At 56.4% G+C, this 19,650-nt stretch overlaps 1 protein-coding gene across 1 annotated transcript in view; it reads left to right on the top strand.

Moving 5' to 3' along the window:
- Positions 1–11,957, top strand: part of LOC128274973 (histone-lysine N-methyltransferase trithorax) — a 99,854-nt gene extending 87,897 nt beyond the window's left edge. The window contains exons 6-9 of the mRNA XM_053013327.1: positions 32–11,267; positions 11,333–11,466; positions 11,536–11,711; positions 11,784–11,957. Coding sequence (XP_052869287.1) covers positions 32–11,267; positions 11,333–11,466; positions 11,536–11,711; positions 11,784–11,957 — 11,720 coding nt within the window. The remainder of the gene's footprint in view (positions 1–31; positions 11,268–11,332; positions 11,467–11,535; positions 11,712–11,783) is intronic.
- The last annotated feature ends 7,693 nt before the right edge of the window (positions 11,958–19,650 follow it).

Raw genomic sequence — 19,650 nt, 5'->3', positions numbered from 1 at the left:
ATGATTAATTCCGACCTTTTTCGCATTTTAGCACAACTGAACGACGGTCCGTCCCTGTCCAGCTCCACCGCAACACCGATCAGTATTAATCCCTTCGCCAAGGCATCACTTTCGGACGGGCTTTCGGTCGTCGGCAAGACCGCGACGATCGGCAAGCTCGTCGTGAAACCATCACAACTATCGCCCGCCTCGACGACTACCGGCGGCGTCACCAACGGCATCGGAGTGCTAAACGGCGGCAACACAACGAATCTCGCATCGTCGTCCGTCACGACGATCTTTGGCAAAAGTATTCTCCGTCAGCCGCGGCTTCAGTTCGCCACTTCGCTGCTAAACGGCGCCACCGGCTCCCTGGCGATCCCGTCGGCAACGGCCTCACCCGGCGTAAGCAGTATTACGGCTTCTTCTGGCCCCAATTCCAACCAACCCATGATCGGCGGCCCGGTTAGCTCGGGGGCGCCCGGAAGCGTTGTGGCGGCCACCGAAGGACTCTTCACGATGCACCTCAAAGCGAACGCCGCGAAGCTGGACTCTGCGAAGCTTTTCTCCGCCACGCTCGGCTCCGCGACGAATGGCTCGGGCGGAACACCCGGCAACGGAACACCGTCGCTGGGTGGCTGTGCGATCTGTGGCATTCCGGCCAGCACGCGGTACTACGAGCACCCGACGAAGAAGTACGGCGTCAGCTGTTGCGACGTGTGTCGGAAGTTTATCTCGAAGATGGTCAAAAAGTTGGCCGCTTCCGCTGCGGCCACGGCTCCACCGAGTCAGCCACCGAGCGGGAGTGCCGGCACCACAACCGGGGCCACCACCGTAGCACCGCTCGTCGTCGTCGCTAGTCAGCCACCGATGGTGAGGTGTAAGAGCGAGGGCAAGTGTCTGATCGGTCCACCGTCCCAGCTCCGCAATCCGGAAACCGCCAAAACGCGGCACATCTTCAAGGAACGGTGCCACGCGTGCTGGTTGCGCCGCTGTCTGGGTCACTTTCAGCTACCGACCATGCTGAAGGTCCGCCTCGGCCAAACCCTCCCTCTGACGATGCGCACCCTAGACACGCTACCGGGCGCCGGTCTCCGGAAGGAACATCACGCGCTCGGCCTCGGCGAAGGCAACCTATTCGCTCCCCCCGGAACGGTCAACGGAGTGGCGGCGGCCGCGTCTTCCTCGTCGTCGCGGATCCTGTGGAACAGTGTCGATAAGAAGCTCGGCGTCACGACGTCACCTTCGGCCGCCAACCCGTTCCTGGCGCTTCACTCGAACGCCCTATCGCAGCACAACGGCACGTTTGGCAGTTTGCCGCAGATCAAGGTGACACTCGGTACCGGTGACCGGAGCAGCATCATGTCAAGCCCGAGCAGCAGCTCCAGCAGCAGCAGCAGCAGCAGCAGTAGTGGCTCCTCGACCGGTGGCAAAAGTCCGCTTTCGGCGGGACGCCTCGAAGAACCGCCGATCGTTGAGCGCAAGGGCGCAACGAAAGTGGAAGAATCGGTGGCCACCGTGGCGACGAAGGAGGAACCCGAAAGTGGTTCGCTGAAGACACCCCGCACGAGAAGCAAATCGGAAGCCGGAACCGCCACCATCAACAGTGCTGGACCACCAGTGGCTGCTACCGTGGGTCCTCCGTCACTTCCGGTGGCGGTTACACCAACGACCAACGGTGCTGAAACCGGCACCGTGCCTGTGGCTGGTGCGCCACCGACCCTAGACAAACGGCAACGGATCGATCTGAAGGGACCCCGGGTGAAGCACGTCTGTCGCAGTGCCTCGATCGTGCTCGGCCAACCGCTCGCCACGTTCCCCGAGGACGGCAGCACATCCCCAGCACCACCGGCCGACTGTTCACCGAGCGGTGGCGCTCTCGAAAACATCGAAACCCCACCAAGCGACAGTGCGGCCGAACCGGCCGAAGATCTGCCGCTGATGGATCGTGAAAGACGCGGCGCGGCGAAAACGATCACCGCCGCCACCGCTAAGGAGGAACCGTGTGACGATTGCATCAATCCACCACCGATGGCCCTCTCACCCCCCGCTACCCCCGATGAGGATCTAGCGGGCGAAGCGGTGGTCGCGGTCCCGGCCCCAAAGGACCTTTCGTTCGATCCGGACACGAGCGGATCGACGGAGAAGGAGCTCGTGATCGACGAAGATCAGCTACCGGAGGCTGACGAGGACGTGGACGAAGCCGCAGCAGAGCGCGCGACGAAGCCAACGGTTCCGACGGCAGCGGCAAAGAAATGTGAAGAACTCCTGCTGCTGCCCGCCGAAAGGCCAACGACACGGAAGGTGGCCTCCTCGTTCCGACCGCAAGCCAGCTCGAAACCCACCAGCAAACAGTGGCCCCCTTCGTCACAGGGCTCCTCTTCGGCACTGGCCACCCTCGGGGGCAATGTGCGGGGTGCGGACATCAACGGGCCGCCTTCCATTTCGATCGATTTCTGGGAAAACTATGACCCGGCCGAAGTTAGTCGGACCGGGTTCGGGTTGATCCTCTCGGAGGCGGTTCCAGTGCGGGCCCTTTGCTTCCTGTGCGGTAGCGCCGGACTCGAGGACATGCTGTTCTGTGTGTGCTGCTGCGAGCCGTACCATCAGTACTGTGTGCGGGACGAGTATAATCTGCGTGCCGGCAACGGAGGCGCCCTGGATGATACGGCCAACGTCAGTCTGCTCGATGTGACCGTCGGAGCATCGCCGGAGGAGCAACAGCAGCAGCTACTGGTCGGACGCTTTAACTGGATGTGTCCCCGGTGCACGGTGTGTTACAGCTGTAACATGGCCACCGGACTGAAGGTGAAGTGTCAGAAGTGCGCCAAACACTACCACACCACCTGCCTGGGGACGAGCAAGCGGCTGCACGGTGCCGACCGGCCACTGATCTGTGCCGCGTGTCTCCGCTGCAAAAGCTGCTCGACGACGAGCGTCACGAAGTTCATCGGCAACCTGCCGATGTGTACGCCCTGCTTTCGGTTGCGCCAGCGCGGCAACTACTGTCCGCTGTGCCAGAAGTGCTACGAGGACAACGATTTCGATCTGAAGATGATGGAATGCGGTGAGTGCCGCCGGTGGGTACATGCCCGCTGCGAGGGACTGACCGACGAGCAGTACAACATGCTTGCGGTGTTGCCCGAGAGCATCGAGTTTGTGTGCAAAAAGTGTGCCAAACGGCACGAAGCGACGGCACACCTGTGGCGCGATGCGGTCGCAGCCGAGTTCCGGGCCGGGTTGCTGAGCGTGGTGAAGCTGCTGAGTAAGAGTCGCCAGGCGTGCGCCCTGCTGAAGCTGAGCCCCCGGAAAACGTCCCCGTACTGTACGTGCGGTGCCAACGGTGGGTTGCCACTCATCAGCGGTGGCCGGAACATATCGGCGTTCTTCGCCGAGGCGAGTGGCGCTAAGAAAGCGAAACTAAGCGAAGTGCCCGAAGACTCGATCTACGATTTCAGCAGCGAAAACAGTTGCGGCAGCAGTAGCGGTAGTGGCACAGGCGGGTACGCCGTAGTTCCGGGTTCCGGGGCCCCTTCGAAGTGCTGCTGTCAGGTGCGGGCAACCGCCAAAGCGTCGCGCGACGTCAGTCTGGTGGACATCAAGCAGAAGATCAACGCGAACGAGTACTTCTCGCTGCAAGACTTCCACTACGACATGAACGGGCTGCTCGGGACGGTCGGCTCGGAGGAGCTGTCGGTCGCGTACCGAGAGTTCCTGAGCGAGGCGTTCCCGTGGTTCCAGAACGACACCAAAGCGTGCACGGACGCCCTCGAGGAAGCGATGTGTGGCGAAGCGGAGACGGCAGCGGCCGGCATCGAGCACCACCACCTTCAGCAGCAGCATCATCAGCGATATCAGCCGGTCTCCGGGTCGGGGTGCGCCGGTACATCCCTGGCAGCATCCGGTGCGGGTGCCGGTCACCCGTTGGCGGCGATCGGTGGCACCAACGGCGCCGCTGGTTCACTCGACCAGCAGGTCCCGCAGATCGACATCCCGCTCGACGAGCTGACGGATTACTTCCACGACACGGAGGAGGAACCGTTCGATACGCGCATCTGCATGCTGTGCAAGCAGCAGGGCGAGGGGATGCCACTGCACGAGTCGCGACTCCTGTTCGCCGGCCAAGCCAACTGGGTGCACACGAACTGTGCCCTCTGGTCGGCGGAGGTGTTCGAGGAGATCGACGGATCGCTCCAGAACGTCCATTCGGCGGCGTCGCGTGGCCGACTGATCAAATGTTGCCACTGTGGCGTGAAGGGAGCCACCGTAGGGTGTAACGTGAGGTCGTGCGGCGAACACTACCACTTCCCGTGTGCCCGCCGTATCGGGTGTGTGTTTATGCTCGACAAGACTCTGTACTGTCCGGCGCACGAAGCCGAAGCGAAGCGGAAACGGTGCCCGGAGGAGCGCAACTTCGAGATCGCGCGGTCGGTGTACGTGGAGCTGGACCGGCGGAAGAAGCGGTTCGCGGAGCCGGGCCGGGTCCAGTTTATGATCGGGGCGCTGAACGTACGGCGGCTTGGGCACGTGGTGCCGATGTTTAGCGACCACGAGGACTGCCTGGTGCCAACGGACTTTGAGTGCAGCCGGCTGTACTGGTCGGCGAAGGAACCGTGGAAGATCGTGTCGTACCGGATCCGGACGAGCATCCAGATCGGAGGCGGTGGCGGCGGCGGCAGCGGTTACGGTCACGACGGCGGGCTGCTGGACCACGGGAAGAACTTCACGGTCGACCACTCGTCCGGCAGTGCGGCCGTCCAGTGGGGCCTGACCCAGATCTCCCGCTGGCACACCAGCCTCCTGCAGCACACCGGTGAAGAGCTCGATGAGGACACGCAACTCCACGCCGCCACCGATCACGTCGAGCACTTCCAGCAGCACCAGCAGCAGCAGCAGCAGGCGCACCGGAACGGGGTTTGCAGCGTCGGAGACGACACGAACGATGAGGAACCGCAGAACACGAACGATCTGCTGCCACCCGAGATCAAGGACGTCATCTTCGAGGACCTGCCGCACGACATCCTCGACGGCATCTCGATGCTCGACATCCTGCCGAAGCTGATGACGTACGAGGATCTGCTCGCGATGGACCTGAAAACCGACGCCCCGTTCAGTGTCGATCTGCTGAAGGAAGTGTCCGGGTCCGGATCGAGCGGGACGGGAGCATCATCGTCGAGGGGCCCATCTGCGAGGGCCATCGAGGGCGGTATGGAGGTGGACGAGAGCGATCTGCAGGGCACCGAGCTGAGCAACGACAGCTGGACGAAGGCAACGGCCACGATCATCGGCCACGGAGTGGAGGATGCGCTGCTGTCCGCGGTCGTTAAACCGAGCGCCAGCCATCGCGATCTGAAGCGCAGCAAAAGTGATCTTCTGGCTCGATGCACCACCCCGGTGGTGTTGATCGGTCAGCAGCAGCAGCAGCAGCAGGAGCGTGGTCAGCGATCGGGTAGCTTCTCGTGGAGCACGAAGCAACTGGAACCGGCGGCCACTGCCGCCGTCGTGGCGAAGCGTCGCAAGCTCACCAAAAACAATCTCAAACTGTCCGACGTTCTGTCGCTCGGTCGGTTCGGCAAGGAGGACACGGTGACCGCGACGATGACGACCGCAACGACGACGACGACGCTGCAGGAGCGTCGCAAATCGCTGCAAGCGGACGAGTTCCCGTGGGGCGGTGGCGTCGCCGGGAAGCTAAAGATCTCGCAGCTGGACGGTGTGGACGATATCTGCCTGGACGGGGTCGGTGGCGGAGCACCGGGCGAGATGAAGATCTACTCGTCGCGGTCGATGATCGAAGCGCCGGTCAAGTGCGATCGCTGTCAGGCGACGTACCGCAACCAGGAGTCGTACCAGCGGCACCTCAGCTCGTGCGAGGTGCTCTCGACGAGTGAATCCGAATCGGAAACCCGGTCCCCTCGGTTGCTGAGTCCGGAACAGCAGCAGCAGCAACAGATCATCACAACCAATCATCACAATCATCAGCTCGCCAACGGCGGCGGAGGGGCATTCATCTTGCCACCGCAGCAGCAACAGACGACGCAACACACATCACAGCCGCAAACCATCACAACGGACATCTACGGCAATACGACCGGATTCCTGACCGCAGCACCACAGCACCAGCAGCAGACGGCGAACGCGGGGCCGACCATTTCCGTGCTGCAGGCGGGTCAAACGATCAACCTGAACGGCGGCCAGGCGATCCTTTCGAGCCTTCCGACAACGTCGCTCCCGATCACGATCAATCAGCTGTCCGGTATTCCGATCCAAACGTCGGCCACTGTTGGCCACGGTCAGCAGCAGATTCCGCTGCAAGGTTTGCAGAACCTCGCCGCTGGCAATATGATCATTTCGTCGCCGGCCGGCGGTCAGGGGCAGCTCTTCACCAGTCCGTTCCCGAGTGCGACCTTTCAACCGCAGCAGCAGCAGCAGCAGCATCAGCAACAGCACCAGTCGCTGCAGGACAATGGCGGTGGCGGCGGATCTCACCACGGGTTTACGGTGCAACAGAACAAGCAGCGCTTCATACAACCCGCACCGTCGGCGTCCCCGATCGGCACGCTGCAGCAGAACGGTCAGCTGGTCGGTGGCCACGGGTTCACCGCCCATCACCACCACCAGCAGCAGCCGCATCAAATCATCTCGTTCGGTCCCAACGGTCAGCTGATGACGATCTCTGCCGCACCCCAACCCCAACAACACCACGCGGCTCAGCAACCCAACCTGACGCAACTATCGTCCTCCTCGGGCAAAAAGCACGTCATCTATCCGACGGCCTCGCCACAGAAGAAGGTCCATGGGCCACCCCACCTGGGGGCGTCGAAACTCTCCTCCTCCCCGCAGTCGCAGACGATCAAATCGAAACGATCGCAACTCGGTTGCCTCACCGGTGGAGCCACGAAAACGATGCAGATCAAAACGAAGCAACACGATCAGCAGCAGCAGCAACAACAGCCGATCACGCTGCACTCCTCGGGGATGGGAGCGCCAACGGGGCCACCGCCGGGCCAGCTAATCACGGCACAGCAAGCGCCGCAACCGCAACAGATACAGCTGATCAACACCGGACCGTACCCGTTGATCCGCCAAGCGTCGGCACCGTCGGCACCGGGGACCGGGAACATCATCTTCCAGCAGACGACCGCCGGCCAACCGATCCTGGTGCAGCAGGTCGGAGGTGGCAACCAGATCTCGTACCTTTCGGACCAAGGCACGCTCACGTCATCACCGGTCCAATACCAGCTGGCCCCGGCCAACGTACTCACGGCGCCGAATGGGTTCGCGATGGCGGGAACGGACGGAGCGCTGGCCACCACCAACCAGATCCTGATCCCGAACGGGACCGGCGGTTACTCGCTCATCCCGGCCAGTGCCCTGCAGATCACCCAACCGCAGGTGATCGGTACGATCGTGCAACCGCAGACGGCGGCCACCATCCAGTGCGGAATGATGGCAACCGAGCAGATGATGCTCGGTGCGGCGACGGCCGCTGCGGCCGCTCCACCGCTCGAGATGATGGTTACCGATCCGGCGTCGGGTTGCATGTACCTCACGAGCCCGTCGATGTATTACGGCCTCGAAACGATCGTCCAGAACACGGTCATGTCGTCGCAGCAGTTCGTGTCGACCGCCATGCAGGGCGTCCTGAGCCAGAACTCGAGCTTTTCGGCCACCACCACACACCAGGTGTTTGCGGCCAGCAAGCTGGAGCCGATCGTCGAAATGCCGACCGCCACCGGGTACGTGGTGCTCAACCAGGACCCGGCCACCGGCACGCAGCAAGTGATCGCTGCCGCCACCTCGCAGCCGGTGCAAATTCAAACGTCCGTCGCGACGTCCGCCGCGGGCGGTGGCACGATCTTCCAGCAGGCGCCGACCAGTCACCCGGTCACGGTGACGGTCTCCGGGTCGACCGGATCACCACTTCCGTCGACCCTTCAGCACCAGCAGCAGCAGCAGCAGCACGTGTGGAAGATTGAACCATCATCGCACGGATCGGTCGTATCGCAGGGGATCCCGACCAGCAGCGGCACCATCACCCCGATCACGAGCAGTGCGATCGTGACGCCGCTCAAGGCGACGATGAAAACGATCATCCCGAAAGCGCAGCCCCAGCTCGTCAACAAGGTGATGCCCAACACGGCCATGAAAGCGCTGACCACGACCTCGTCGTCGGAACAGCTGATGGGCATGGCCGGCATCGTCAGCTCCAAGTCTGGCGGTGGCTTCCAGTCGTCGATCGTCGCCTCCTCATCCTCGTCCGTTTACACGACGGCCAGCGCCCTGACGACCGCCACGAAGGTGGTGTCCAACATCATCAAGCCGATCACGACGAAGACCACCAACTACGGCAAGCCGAAGATCGTGGCCAAACCGGTCAAACAGAAGGGGGCGTCGGTGGCGGCGGCGGGGTCGACGATCCAGGCGTACCAAATGCAGCAGCAGCAGCAACCCACCCCCCAGACGGCGCAGTTCCTGCCGAACAGCATCAGTGTGGTGCCGACCAGCACCGGCACTGGTCCGAATCAGCCCCATCTGGTGCCGATCAAACCGAGCATCACCGCGAGCCAGCTGATCGCGAAGCAACCGATCGTGGTGGAAAAGATCGCACCACCACCACCGCAGCCGGCCGCCACGATGGGCAACGGACCGCTCTCCGGGCAGATGGTGCTCCTGCAACCGAGCAACAATGGCAACGTGATGAAGGGACTGAAGACGCTGAAGAAGCAGGAAGCGAAGCTTCCGAAGGGCATGACGCTGACGCCGTCTTCCGTTCCACATGTGCAAATGATCAGTTTCGCCAATCACTCGACGGCGCAGCAGCAACCGATTGTCGTTCAACAACCCTTCCAGCTTAGCTCCAGTGTCCAACAGCAGCTGCAGCAGCAAAAGCAGCAACAGCAACAGCTGAACCAGCAGCTGTCCAATGGAAAGTCACACATTTCGTTGATCGAAACGAAGAAGAAAGCGGGAACGGCGGCCCCGAACCAGATCACGATGTCCCTGACGGCCCCGTCACCCGTGGCGGCGGCGACGGCGACTCCCATCATCCCGATGGCGGCATCCTCCATCACGATCACGCCCTCGTCGCAACCGGCGGCCAGTATTACGCTCCCGACCGCACCGTACCCGATGCCGCTCTACTCCAACATTCCAACCAACGTCGTCAATCCGATCCAGCAGCATCCGATCCAGACGAACGCATCGTCCGGCAGCGGACCCAACAACAACAGTAACACGAGGCCGACGAACCGCGTCCTCCCGATGCAGGCCTCGGTGATGCTGCAAAAGTCCCCGGAGGTACCACAGACACCGACACCGCCACCGCCGCCCCTCAAGATGCTCAACCAGCAGCAGGAGAAGCTCCGGGACGAACTGACGATCATTCCGGCGCCAACCGCGCCAACGCCACCGTTTGCGGATCTCGTCAACTCACCACCACCACCGGACCAGCGGATGCTCAAGTTCCGGGACGTCGCCGCGGCCGGGACGAAGGCAAACCACCGGCTAGAGATTGAGATCAAACCGATCGACGTGAACCCACCGCTGCTGCTGTCGTCGGTGCCGCCGACGGCAACGACCACCACGACCACCACGATCTCGCCCGTCAACGGGACGCTGGCGGAGCAGCAGCACCGCCTGCAGCAGCAACTGCAAGCGACGACTCCCAGTTTCCACTTCAGTCTTAGCTTCGATGGCAACGGAACCCTCATTCCGATCGGTGGCGGTCTTCTCGAGCAACCGCCCGACTCGCAACCGATGGCTCAGATCGAAATCAAACCCATCCTTACGGATGACCACCCGGCCGGTGGAGGTGTGGTGTCGTACATGACGGTGGAACCGGCGGCACCCTCGGCGCATCTGCGCCATCTGACGCTCGGTGACGATCTCGAGCGGATCGACGAGCTGAAGCACTCGCTGGAAGCGGAAACACAGGAGATGCTGGCCGATGTGTGCCACGAAGCGGCGGCCCCGCCAGTCGACGGGGCCAGTGGGGCCAGCAGTGGTGTCGGGTCACCGAGTCTGATCGACGAGTCGACGGATGCGCACGGAATCAAGGATAAAATCTCCGAAATCCTGGACAATCTCGAGCAGCAAACGAATCAGGAGGCGGCCGAAATGGCGGCCGCCCAGCACCGGACGCTGCAGACGGTTGTGGCCGAGTGTGCCGCCGCCCACCCGCTGCTCGGTGTCGACGATGGTACGAAGGCGGACGCGGAAACGGAGCGGCTGGTGGCGGAACTGAACGAAGAGTTCCGTTCGGCCGCTACCTCGCCCTCGATCGCAACCACGGCGTCCACCGTGCCGATGGGCGGCGGCGGTGACCCCCCAGGGGTGCCCCCGGCACCGCAAGAGGTCAGTGCGGCGCTGCTGTCGCTGTCCTCGTCCCTGTTTGCGGAGGTCGCGAAGAATCCGTCGGCCACCGTGTCGATGTCGGTGGCCGATCTCGGTATCGCCGGCAGTGGGCTGCTGAGCGCGGAGGGTGGTGATGACGCGGACGCGGACGCGAGTGTGCTGTTTGGCAGGATCCGTCAACCGGAACCATCGCCACTGTCGCAACCATCGCCAACGCAGCCAACGCAGCACCACCATCTTCACCCGCAGCACCACCATCAGCACCTCCAGCACCTGGAGGACGAGTTCCAGTGCAGCTTCGGTGCACCGCCGCAGTCGGCAACAGGGGGGCAGTTCTCGAGACCACCGGTTGTGGCCGCCCCTCAGCAGCCCCAGTCGAACAGCCCGAAGTTGCTGTACGAAATCCAGTCGCAGGACGGGTTCACGTACAAATCCACGTCGATCGCGGAGATCTGGGACAAGCTGTTCGAGGCGGTACAGATCGCACGCCGCGCGCACGGTCTGACGGCGCTCCCCGAGGGCCAGCTGAAGGAGATGGCGGGCGTGCAGATGCTCGGCCTCAAGACGAACGCCATCCGTTACCTGCTGGAGCAGCTGCCCGGAGTGGAAAAGTGCACCCAATACCAGCCGCTCTACCACAAGAGGCAGCCGGTAGGTGGCGTGACCGGTGGCAGCGGCGGCGGGCTGACCAATGGCAGTGCGCTGGCCAACGGATTGGGTGCCTCCGGGTTGGTGCCTCCGGGTGGGTTGATGTCCTGCTCACCGTACGCGGACTACTTTGACGATCTGAAGGAGAACGCGTACGGAACGGCCCGCTGTGAGCCGTACGGTGGCCGGTCCGAGTACGACATGTTCAGCTGGTTGGCGTCGCGCCACCGCAAGCAACCGATGCCCATCGTGGCGCAAACGATCGACGATACGATCATTCCCAGGTAACGAGGGATCACAACACCCCCCGGGCAGCAGCATCCATTAATCCAACTCCAATTCCCCACAGACGCGGCAGCGGAAGCAACCTCCCGATGGCGATGCGCTACCGGACGCTGAAGGAGTCGTCCAAGGAATCGGTCGGCGTGTACCGGTCGCACATCCACGGCCGTGGCTTGTTCTGCAATCGCGACATCGAAGCCGGTAAGTAGCAACAACCCGAGGGCACCGGACAGGGCAAGTGATTTCATGGTTCCACGACCCCCCTTGCAGGCGAAATGGTCATCGAGTACGCCGGCGAGCTGATACGGTCCACGCTGACCGACAAACGGGAACGGTACTACGACGGGCGTGGCATCGGGTGTTACATGTTCAAGATTGATGAAAACTTTGTCGTCGACGCGACGATGCGCGGGAACGCAGCTCGCTTCATCAACCACTCCTGTGAGGTAAGTGTCCGGTCCGGCACCGTGTTCCGTCCTTTCGCCTCTGCTTTTGCTAATCGCTCGCCCTTTCCGCAGCCCAACTGCTACTCGAAGGTCGTCGACATACTGGGCCACAAGCACATCATCATCTTTGCCCTGCGCCGGATCGTTCAGGGCGAGGAGCTGACCTACGACTACAAGTTCCCGTTCGAGGAGGTGAAAATTCCGTGCTCGTGCGGCTCGAAGAAGTGCCGCAAGTATCTCAACTAACGCCGACACGCAGCGCCGTGACCGGACAACCGGCCACCCGACCAGCAGCAGTACAAAGACCATGCACAGACCAGTGAAACACCAGTCCGGATGCAGGGAGCGAGGTGCAGGAAGCGATCGCCTCCGCAAACTGCCATGGTGGTGTCAACCCCGCGAAGGAAACGATGTTCCAGCGTGTAGATCCAGTTTTTTTTGTTTGTTAGGCCATAGAGCGATCGTGGTGTGTACATAATATCTATGTATATTTGCTCGCATTGTGTGCCGGTACGCACGGTAGAATGCAATGTTTGAGTGTTCTATCTCCCGCGCCGGACCACGAGTCAGACCCAGCTGCAAGCTTTTACTGTAAGTAGTGTTTAGTCGATGGTAGGAGCACCTTGTAGCTTTACCCGGTAGAGGGCCCGGTGTAAATACTTTTACTTCGTTACGTTTAGTCTACGTTGGCCATCGGGGCGAAATCACCGTACCGTGGATCAGGCGGTGCTAGCCGCGCGGTCATTGTGGGATTCGCTTCCGGATCACGGATCCGGATGGGTGCGGGACCGCAGGCTCACACCGCCGTACACTCTCTGTGTAAGATATTTGTACGTATTGGCCGTGTCCGTGTAGTGTACCTTTTTAAGTATTTATACACTTAGCCGCGCCCCCTCTTAAGAGAGAAGCCACTTTTAAGCATCATCTCGCGTTGTACGTGATAATACGAGAGGCCATTCAGTATGACACAAGCCAGACACCCTCCCGAACACTGACACTATAACACTTTTAAATCGACTAGAAAACCCCAGACTAGTTGCCAACACTAGCGCGTGTGTAGCTTACAAAATCGGGAGTGGATCACATCCTACCTTAGGTAAAATTTTAGATTTCGAAAACCCTCGAAAACAGTCGCTCAAAACACACATACGAGCGGGAACCACGGATAGCTCTGGTGCAGAGGATGCATCATTACGCCGTGGAACCGCACACCCCCCGTGAACACGCGAGAAGAGTCCGGCCGAAGGGCGGACAAACGACAAAGAAACCCAATGGACAATAGCAGACAGTGGCGCGCAGCATAAACATACACATCGCTAGGTGTACCTTGGCATAGAAGGGAACTGAAACTCGAATCAAAACATGTAAAACGCTCCCCACGTACCGCGAGAAGACGGTATTTCAAATTAAAGGGAACCACAACCCCGATACTTAACCGATGGCGCTGGGTGCGTAGCGGGCGATTACGCAACAATGACCACCACTACTTACATCACACCTACTTTTACACACTACCTTTTTAAGCGGATCCCAGCAACCGAAGGCACGCAACGATCGTAGTAGGCTGCGGGCTGCGGTTGCGAGAGTCCTTAAACACACACACACACTGAGATCTTGCCATTTTCGTTGTGAAACGACTGTCCGTGTTGTAAATATTCAGAGCGCGTTATAATAAGGAAACGTTCTAAACAAGTGAAAAATTTGTGGAGGTTAAGGTTTTGTTTCTTTCAAGCAGGGGCGGCAGCAAATCACAGAACGTTCAACCGGGGCAGGGAACCGAAAGAAAATTCGCTCTCGAATTAGATCAAAGTGTGCGGCGACCGGTTGTACATCGTATTTTAATTAACGGTTTCTGATCCACTTCTCCGGGCTAATGGCGCCGCGCATGCACGCGCTTCTAACTTTTACCGGCCCATCCACAACCGGTCCCCGGTAGTGGCGGGGAACGGACGTAAAGGTTTCGTGACAGAAAGCGACAGAGAAAGAGAGAGTGAAGAAAAGTTCTTCTGTTTTATGGAGCTGTGTTTTTATTGCGCCTCTCCGTGTGGTGGCCATGGTAGAGGTGAAGAGAAGTAGTAAAGGGAGACGGTGTGGGCGCTGCACATTATTTGCTGCTGCAAGAAATCAAAACGAAAGGAACCGAGAGTGTAGTCAAACGAGAGCGCCGGCGAGGCGGCGTACCAAATGGATGCTGGAAACAATTTGGGGTCAGACTTTAAACAATGCATCGGAACGGCATCACCAGTGGCAGCAGACCTGACCTGTGTGTGTGCTCAGACACAACGCTAGGCAAACTAGGAATTACAAAAGGCATAAACATAAACATGGTGAAAATGGAAAACAAATGTGATACTAACGGACGGGGTGAAGAAACTAATGGAGAGACGTAAATTAATTTAATCGTAGTGTAGGCTCAGTTAGAAAACGGACAGGGAAGACACCGGCCGAAGCCGACTGCCGTGTGCGTTGTTGCCAGTCAAGGGAACGCGATACGGGATACGCGAGCGCTGCCCGCGGTCTCGCAAAAGTCATGATGATGTGTTAGTGTCTGCGTTAAGTTATTAAGCCGAATAGAATAGACGAAACCAGACTCCAGAGCTCCCGAGAATTGGGAACACACTCGAACGGGGGGTGCGGGATCGATGAAATCGGGGGATCGTGGAACGCACGAGAACCGATCGTGCGAATAAAAGAACCTAAAGCCCCGTGAAATGATACAGCACCACAACACACCACTCCCGCCACACAGTCCGCGGCACACATGCGGTCGGACGGGCGGGCGGACGGACGGCGCCGCATAGAAGATAGAGTCCAAGGTGTCACGTGTACCGTGTAAGTGTAAGTTTAAGTTTGAATAACCATTTCTTTCGAAGTATTATACGTTGAGCTAAATAAAATATATGAAATGAGAAATCCCAGAGAAAGTGTCGCACGTACCGTCCGAACAAAACCTGTCCATTGCCCCGGCTGGTTTGTTTCCCGGAATCATCTCTAACAGCGGACCTTGAGAGTGCAGTGCTTGCGGAAGGCTAAGTCGTCGCTAAGAACCTCTTCTTCGGTCAAGCAAACTGTACAAATCGTTTGTGCGGAATTTCTGAAACCGAATAAGACATCCGAGGGCGAGTCGTAGAGGCCGAATGGTGTCGTGTTCATCATATTTGAGGTATTTTATCGTTCACATTGATAACCTTTCCCCTGATTCTGTGTTAGCTTCCTAAACCATTATATTAACTTCCCCTAAACCAGTGGTCTCAAACTGGTGGTTCGCGGGCCGCATGCGGCCCGCGGCCACGTCCGCGGAATATATAATTACGTTATACTAGTCAGGATAGTCAGCAAAAAATCACAAGAAAATGTTGTTATCGGTTCAGCTGCCGGCACAGAAGTGACCGATACGATTTATTTCAAATCCAAACCAAATCAAAGTGCGTAAAATTCAATCAAAAAACATTTTCTTTATGTGGTACGGCCCGCTGACTAGCTGTTACTTTCCAATGCGGCCCACATGCTAATATGAGTTTGAGACCACTGCCCTAAACTATTTTACCGAGTTTAACCGACATTTTGAATTGCCTGCAAGATTGAGTGACTTCGGCGCTACCCTTCAATTACAGGTTATAAACTGCCCGTGAGTTCCTGTGATGACGTAATTAGACCGAGCTGTCAAAAAGCACCGCAGAATAGTAAACAAACTACACGCGGACGAATTTATAAAATCTCTGCACAGAAATAAACGATTGCAGTCAAAATGAAAGCTGCGGCATTAATCAAGAAAGAGATTGGTGTTGAGTAAGTCGGTGTTCAAAATGATAAAACGGTGTGATAGCATATTATTTTCCAGAACCAAAATATGCCGATGGTGCCTATCGAAGTGTGCAGCTTTGAAGCCCCTAGCGAACGACGAATCCGGACAATACAAGCTTCAACTACTCTTCGATTGTACCGGTTTTCAGGTAGGAAGATGGTTAAAACAGACATCTCAGCCTATTCCACAAGAAAGACTGTTCTATGAGACTCGTATTTTTACAGGCCAATGTATTACCTGGAGTTCCTTCGTATTTGTGCACGAAGTGTGATTCGCGTTTGGACAAGATATATACGTTTCGCTGGCGATGCAACAAAAACATTGCACTGGTCGATGGGTTTATCGCAGAGCATAACACAGCGAAGAACGAAGCAGACATCAGTAAAGACCATCTTGGCCACTCTGCTGAACAAACAGTTGGCACAGCATTGTTTATCAAAACTGAGGTCACCACACCGGATGCAGCGTACGATTTGCACTTGATTCAGAGAAGTTGTACAGCTCATCAAGTAAATGGGACACATGAATGTTGTGGCAACCAGGCAGATGATTTATTCGAAGCAGAGGAAAATCCGATTGCATTCAAATTAGAGATAGGCGATGTCGATGAACAGGATAACAGCCCAACAAATCGTATAGATTTGATCTGCCAGGTTCGAGATGATCCATCTGCGACAACCAACGCGTGTATTAATAATTCGGCATCAGAATCAGTTCGAAACGGAATTGCTGCCATCGATGCCGGAAAAAACCTTAAAGTTGGCCGAAACGTAAACGGTCAAGAAAAAACGCTACATCAGTTGCGCTCTTATAACCTTCGGAGTCGTCAACAAGTTGACAATGGCAGAAATCGGAAAGCCCATGGCAAAGGCCATCGCAATAAGGGAAAGCACCACTGCCCTCATTGTTCCGCAGCTTATATTCGTCTAAGCAAGCTGAAGATTCACATTCGAACTCACACTGGTGAAAAGCCTTATGTGTGTAACACCTGTTCCAAAGCGTTCAAATCTCGAAGCAATCTGGCAGATCATCAGAAAATTCACAACAAGGACGAATACAAACATTGTCCGCATTGCCCTTCAAAGTTTGCGCTGTCGTCAAAGTTAAAGGATCACGTTCGCATTCATACCGGTGAAAAGCCGTTTGTGTGTAAAATCTGTAAAAAAGCGTTCCATTCATCAACCGCGCTATCATATCATTCGAAAACTCACAACAAGGACGAATACAAACAGTGTCCGCATTGCCCTTCAAAGTTTGCGCAGTCGCCATCATTGAAGGATCACGTTCGCATTCATACTGGTGAAAAGCCGTTTGTGTGTAAAATGTGTGACCAAACATTCAGGTTTTCAAGCAATCTGGCAGATCATAAGAAAATTCACAACAAGGACGAATACAAACAGTGTCCGCATTGCCCTTCGAAGTTTGCGAAGTCGTCAAATTTAAAGGATCACATTCGCATTCATACCGGTGAAAATCCGTTTGTGTGTAAAATCTGTGAGAAAGCGTTCTGTTCATCGTCCACACTATCAAAGCATTCAAAAATTCACAAGAAGAACCAATAGTATTTGTTTGAGCCTGTACAATAAAAGATAATTATTGATCTTTGATGGAACATGGGAAACGAGAGATAACGAAGACAACGTTGCGACAAGAGAAAAAGGAATTATAACGTTAAGTTTAACTGTACAAGTTTAAGCTTATGTAGAGACATTACTTCATATTTACTATTTTGTCCTACATCGAAGTGACATGTTTGATTGTTTGTATTTATCCGCTTGATTTCTCCGTTGCTTTTAGGTAATAATAAAAACTTGACATCGATATAAATATGTAGCTTTTGTATTGGAGCACCACATTCACCAGAACTTTCCCCTTCTTCAAAACTCTCGCCTGCAGAAGTTGGTTCGATTAGCTCGAAAACAACCCGAATTATACTAAATTTGATGTGACGTCCTTATACCGTCTACAGGGTACCGAAGCGAGCCCTTGACTTTAATTTCCGCTCCGGGTGGAGCCGATGTTTGCTCCTGGTGCTAGATTATATCGGTGGTGGGGTTATCTGCCCATCGAAACAGACGATCCGGTACCTCGGGATACAGCTGCACGACCATCTGCGCTGGAGACCTCACATAAAATAGGTGGTGGAACGAGCCAACCGGGTAACGCGAGTACTGCGGGCGGGTTCTGATGCCTAAGCGCCGCGGAGCAACGAGCGACCGACGCAGACTGATCGCGAATGCGGTGATCTCGATCGCCCTGTATAGAGCCCCGGTATGGGCGCAGCGACCCTCCGGCCTCGAAGTATTGAGCAACCAGCAGCGCCTGAACGGGGGGCAACGGGGCCGGCCCTGCGCACGAGAGAGCGTTTCCGCACCATCAGCCAGTGGCAAGAGCAATGGTCGGCCGAGGGTCTTACACCAGACGCTAGGCGGTACCAGCGTTGGACCCGCCGAGTCATCCCGGACGTCACGCGCTGGGCCAGCAGGAAACTACACCTGTCCTACCTACACGGAAAGGGGTTCGCACGATCCCCCGCACGACTGCACTTGGTGCCCTGGTTCTACAGCCCGCGGTTCCAGCGAGAGAGAGCGGAGCTGCTGGCGGATGACGGCGGATGTTGGAAATTTTTAGTTCAGTGCAGATGCGAAGTAAAAAGAATGTTTAATAGTCAATTTTAAGCAGTTGCTTATTTCGGTAAGTAAATTTAAGCATCCGGAAGCATTTATCGATAAGTATTTATTTCACCGCACCGGTTTACATTTTCAGCTAACCATAAAATGGACCAAAGTGTCATCCTGCCATTGAAAGCAAACGACGCAGCGGACGAAGCAATGACGATACAGGATACATGGAAAGCTGTGATGCAGTACCAAACGAAGATATAGAATAATAACGTACACTGGGGTGTGGTTTGTTGAAAAGATTTTATTCTAACAGAAACAGCACTCCAATCGTACGGCCAAAACAAAACTAGACGCCGTGAATGGCGTTACAGGATTATTTGGAGTGAAGAAATGGAGTGACCAATGGTCTCATCTGATTCGCTGACTAAGCGGCGAGACGCTCGCCAGCTGCTCGGGCTGTCCAGGTCGCAACCGGACTACCGTCTGGTCCCCGACGTAACCCGAGTCCTGTCTGGGCCCGCTAGCCGCTCGTAATTATAGAGTGTAGTGAAAAGTGCTTGCCGGAAGCAAAAACGTTAAACAATTGTAGAAAACTTGCAGAGTTGTGAACTTGTGTGTTGTGAGATTTGGCATTTCAGAATAATGTCAAATCGTTTATAACTCAGCGAATTCATATACGATTTTACATAAGAGTGAGAGGATAAGAGTGAAAAAATATATATGAGACCAAACCAAAAAGCGCTCACGGGGATCTCAAAAGTTTTTAAGTTAAAAGACGCGTTTTTACGTTAACAGCTGAGTTCTCAGTATGCGGTTTGCATTAAGAGAAACAGATCTCAGCTCTACTAACGCAATCCCGGCCATAGTGTGAGGGGTAGTCTCACAGGGAGTATCGGTGAAAGGGCTGATCGATGGGACCTCTCTCCTCCTGAACTTTGAGTGTTGAGAATAAGCCGTAATAACCGCCACGAATATACAGTTTCTTGAAGTCCCTTATTCGAATTAGTCCAAAGCGATACAAAACGATCCAAAGCGATACAAAACGATCCAAAGCGAGTCCAAAACGATCCAAGCCCCTCAAAATTATTTCCGAGAGTGTTTAGTAACACTCAAAAGTATTTCCGAAAGGAAACTATCCCGGTAAGGGAAAACAGACTCCCGGTAAGGGAAAGCAAATTATCCCGGTAAGGTGACGATCTCCCGGGTAGCGCGCTGTCGACGCGTCGTCGTGAAGGCCAGCTGAAGATCGTGAAGGCGTGAAGATCTTCAATCAAATGGAACACATGACTGATAATTTATTCGAGGCAGAGGAAAATCCAGTCGCGTTCAAAGTAGAGAATGAAGATGTTGATGAATGAGATAACAGCCAAACAAATCCTTCAGAATTGATCTGCCAGGATCGAGAAGATCCGCCTGCGACAACCAACACATGGGTTAATGATTCTGCACTATCACGTCATTCAAAAACTCACAAGAAGGACGAATGCCAACAGTGCCCACATTGTCCTTC

The sequence above is a fragment of the Anopheles cruzii genome, chromosome 3 (genome assembly GCF_943734635.1).
Source record: "Anopheles cruzii chromosome 3, idAnoCruzAS_RS32_06, whole genome shotgun sequence".
NCBI lineage: Eukaryota > Metazoa > Arthropoda > Insecta > Diptera > Culicidae > Anopheles > Anopheles cruzii.
This window is presented reverse-complemented; position numbering and strand designations above follow the sequence as displayed.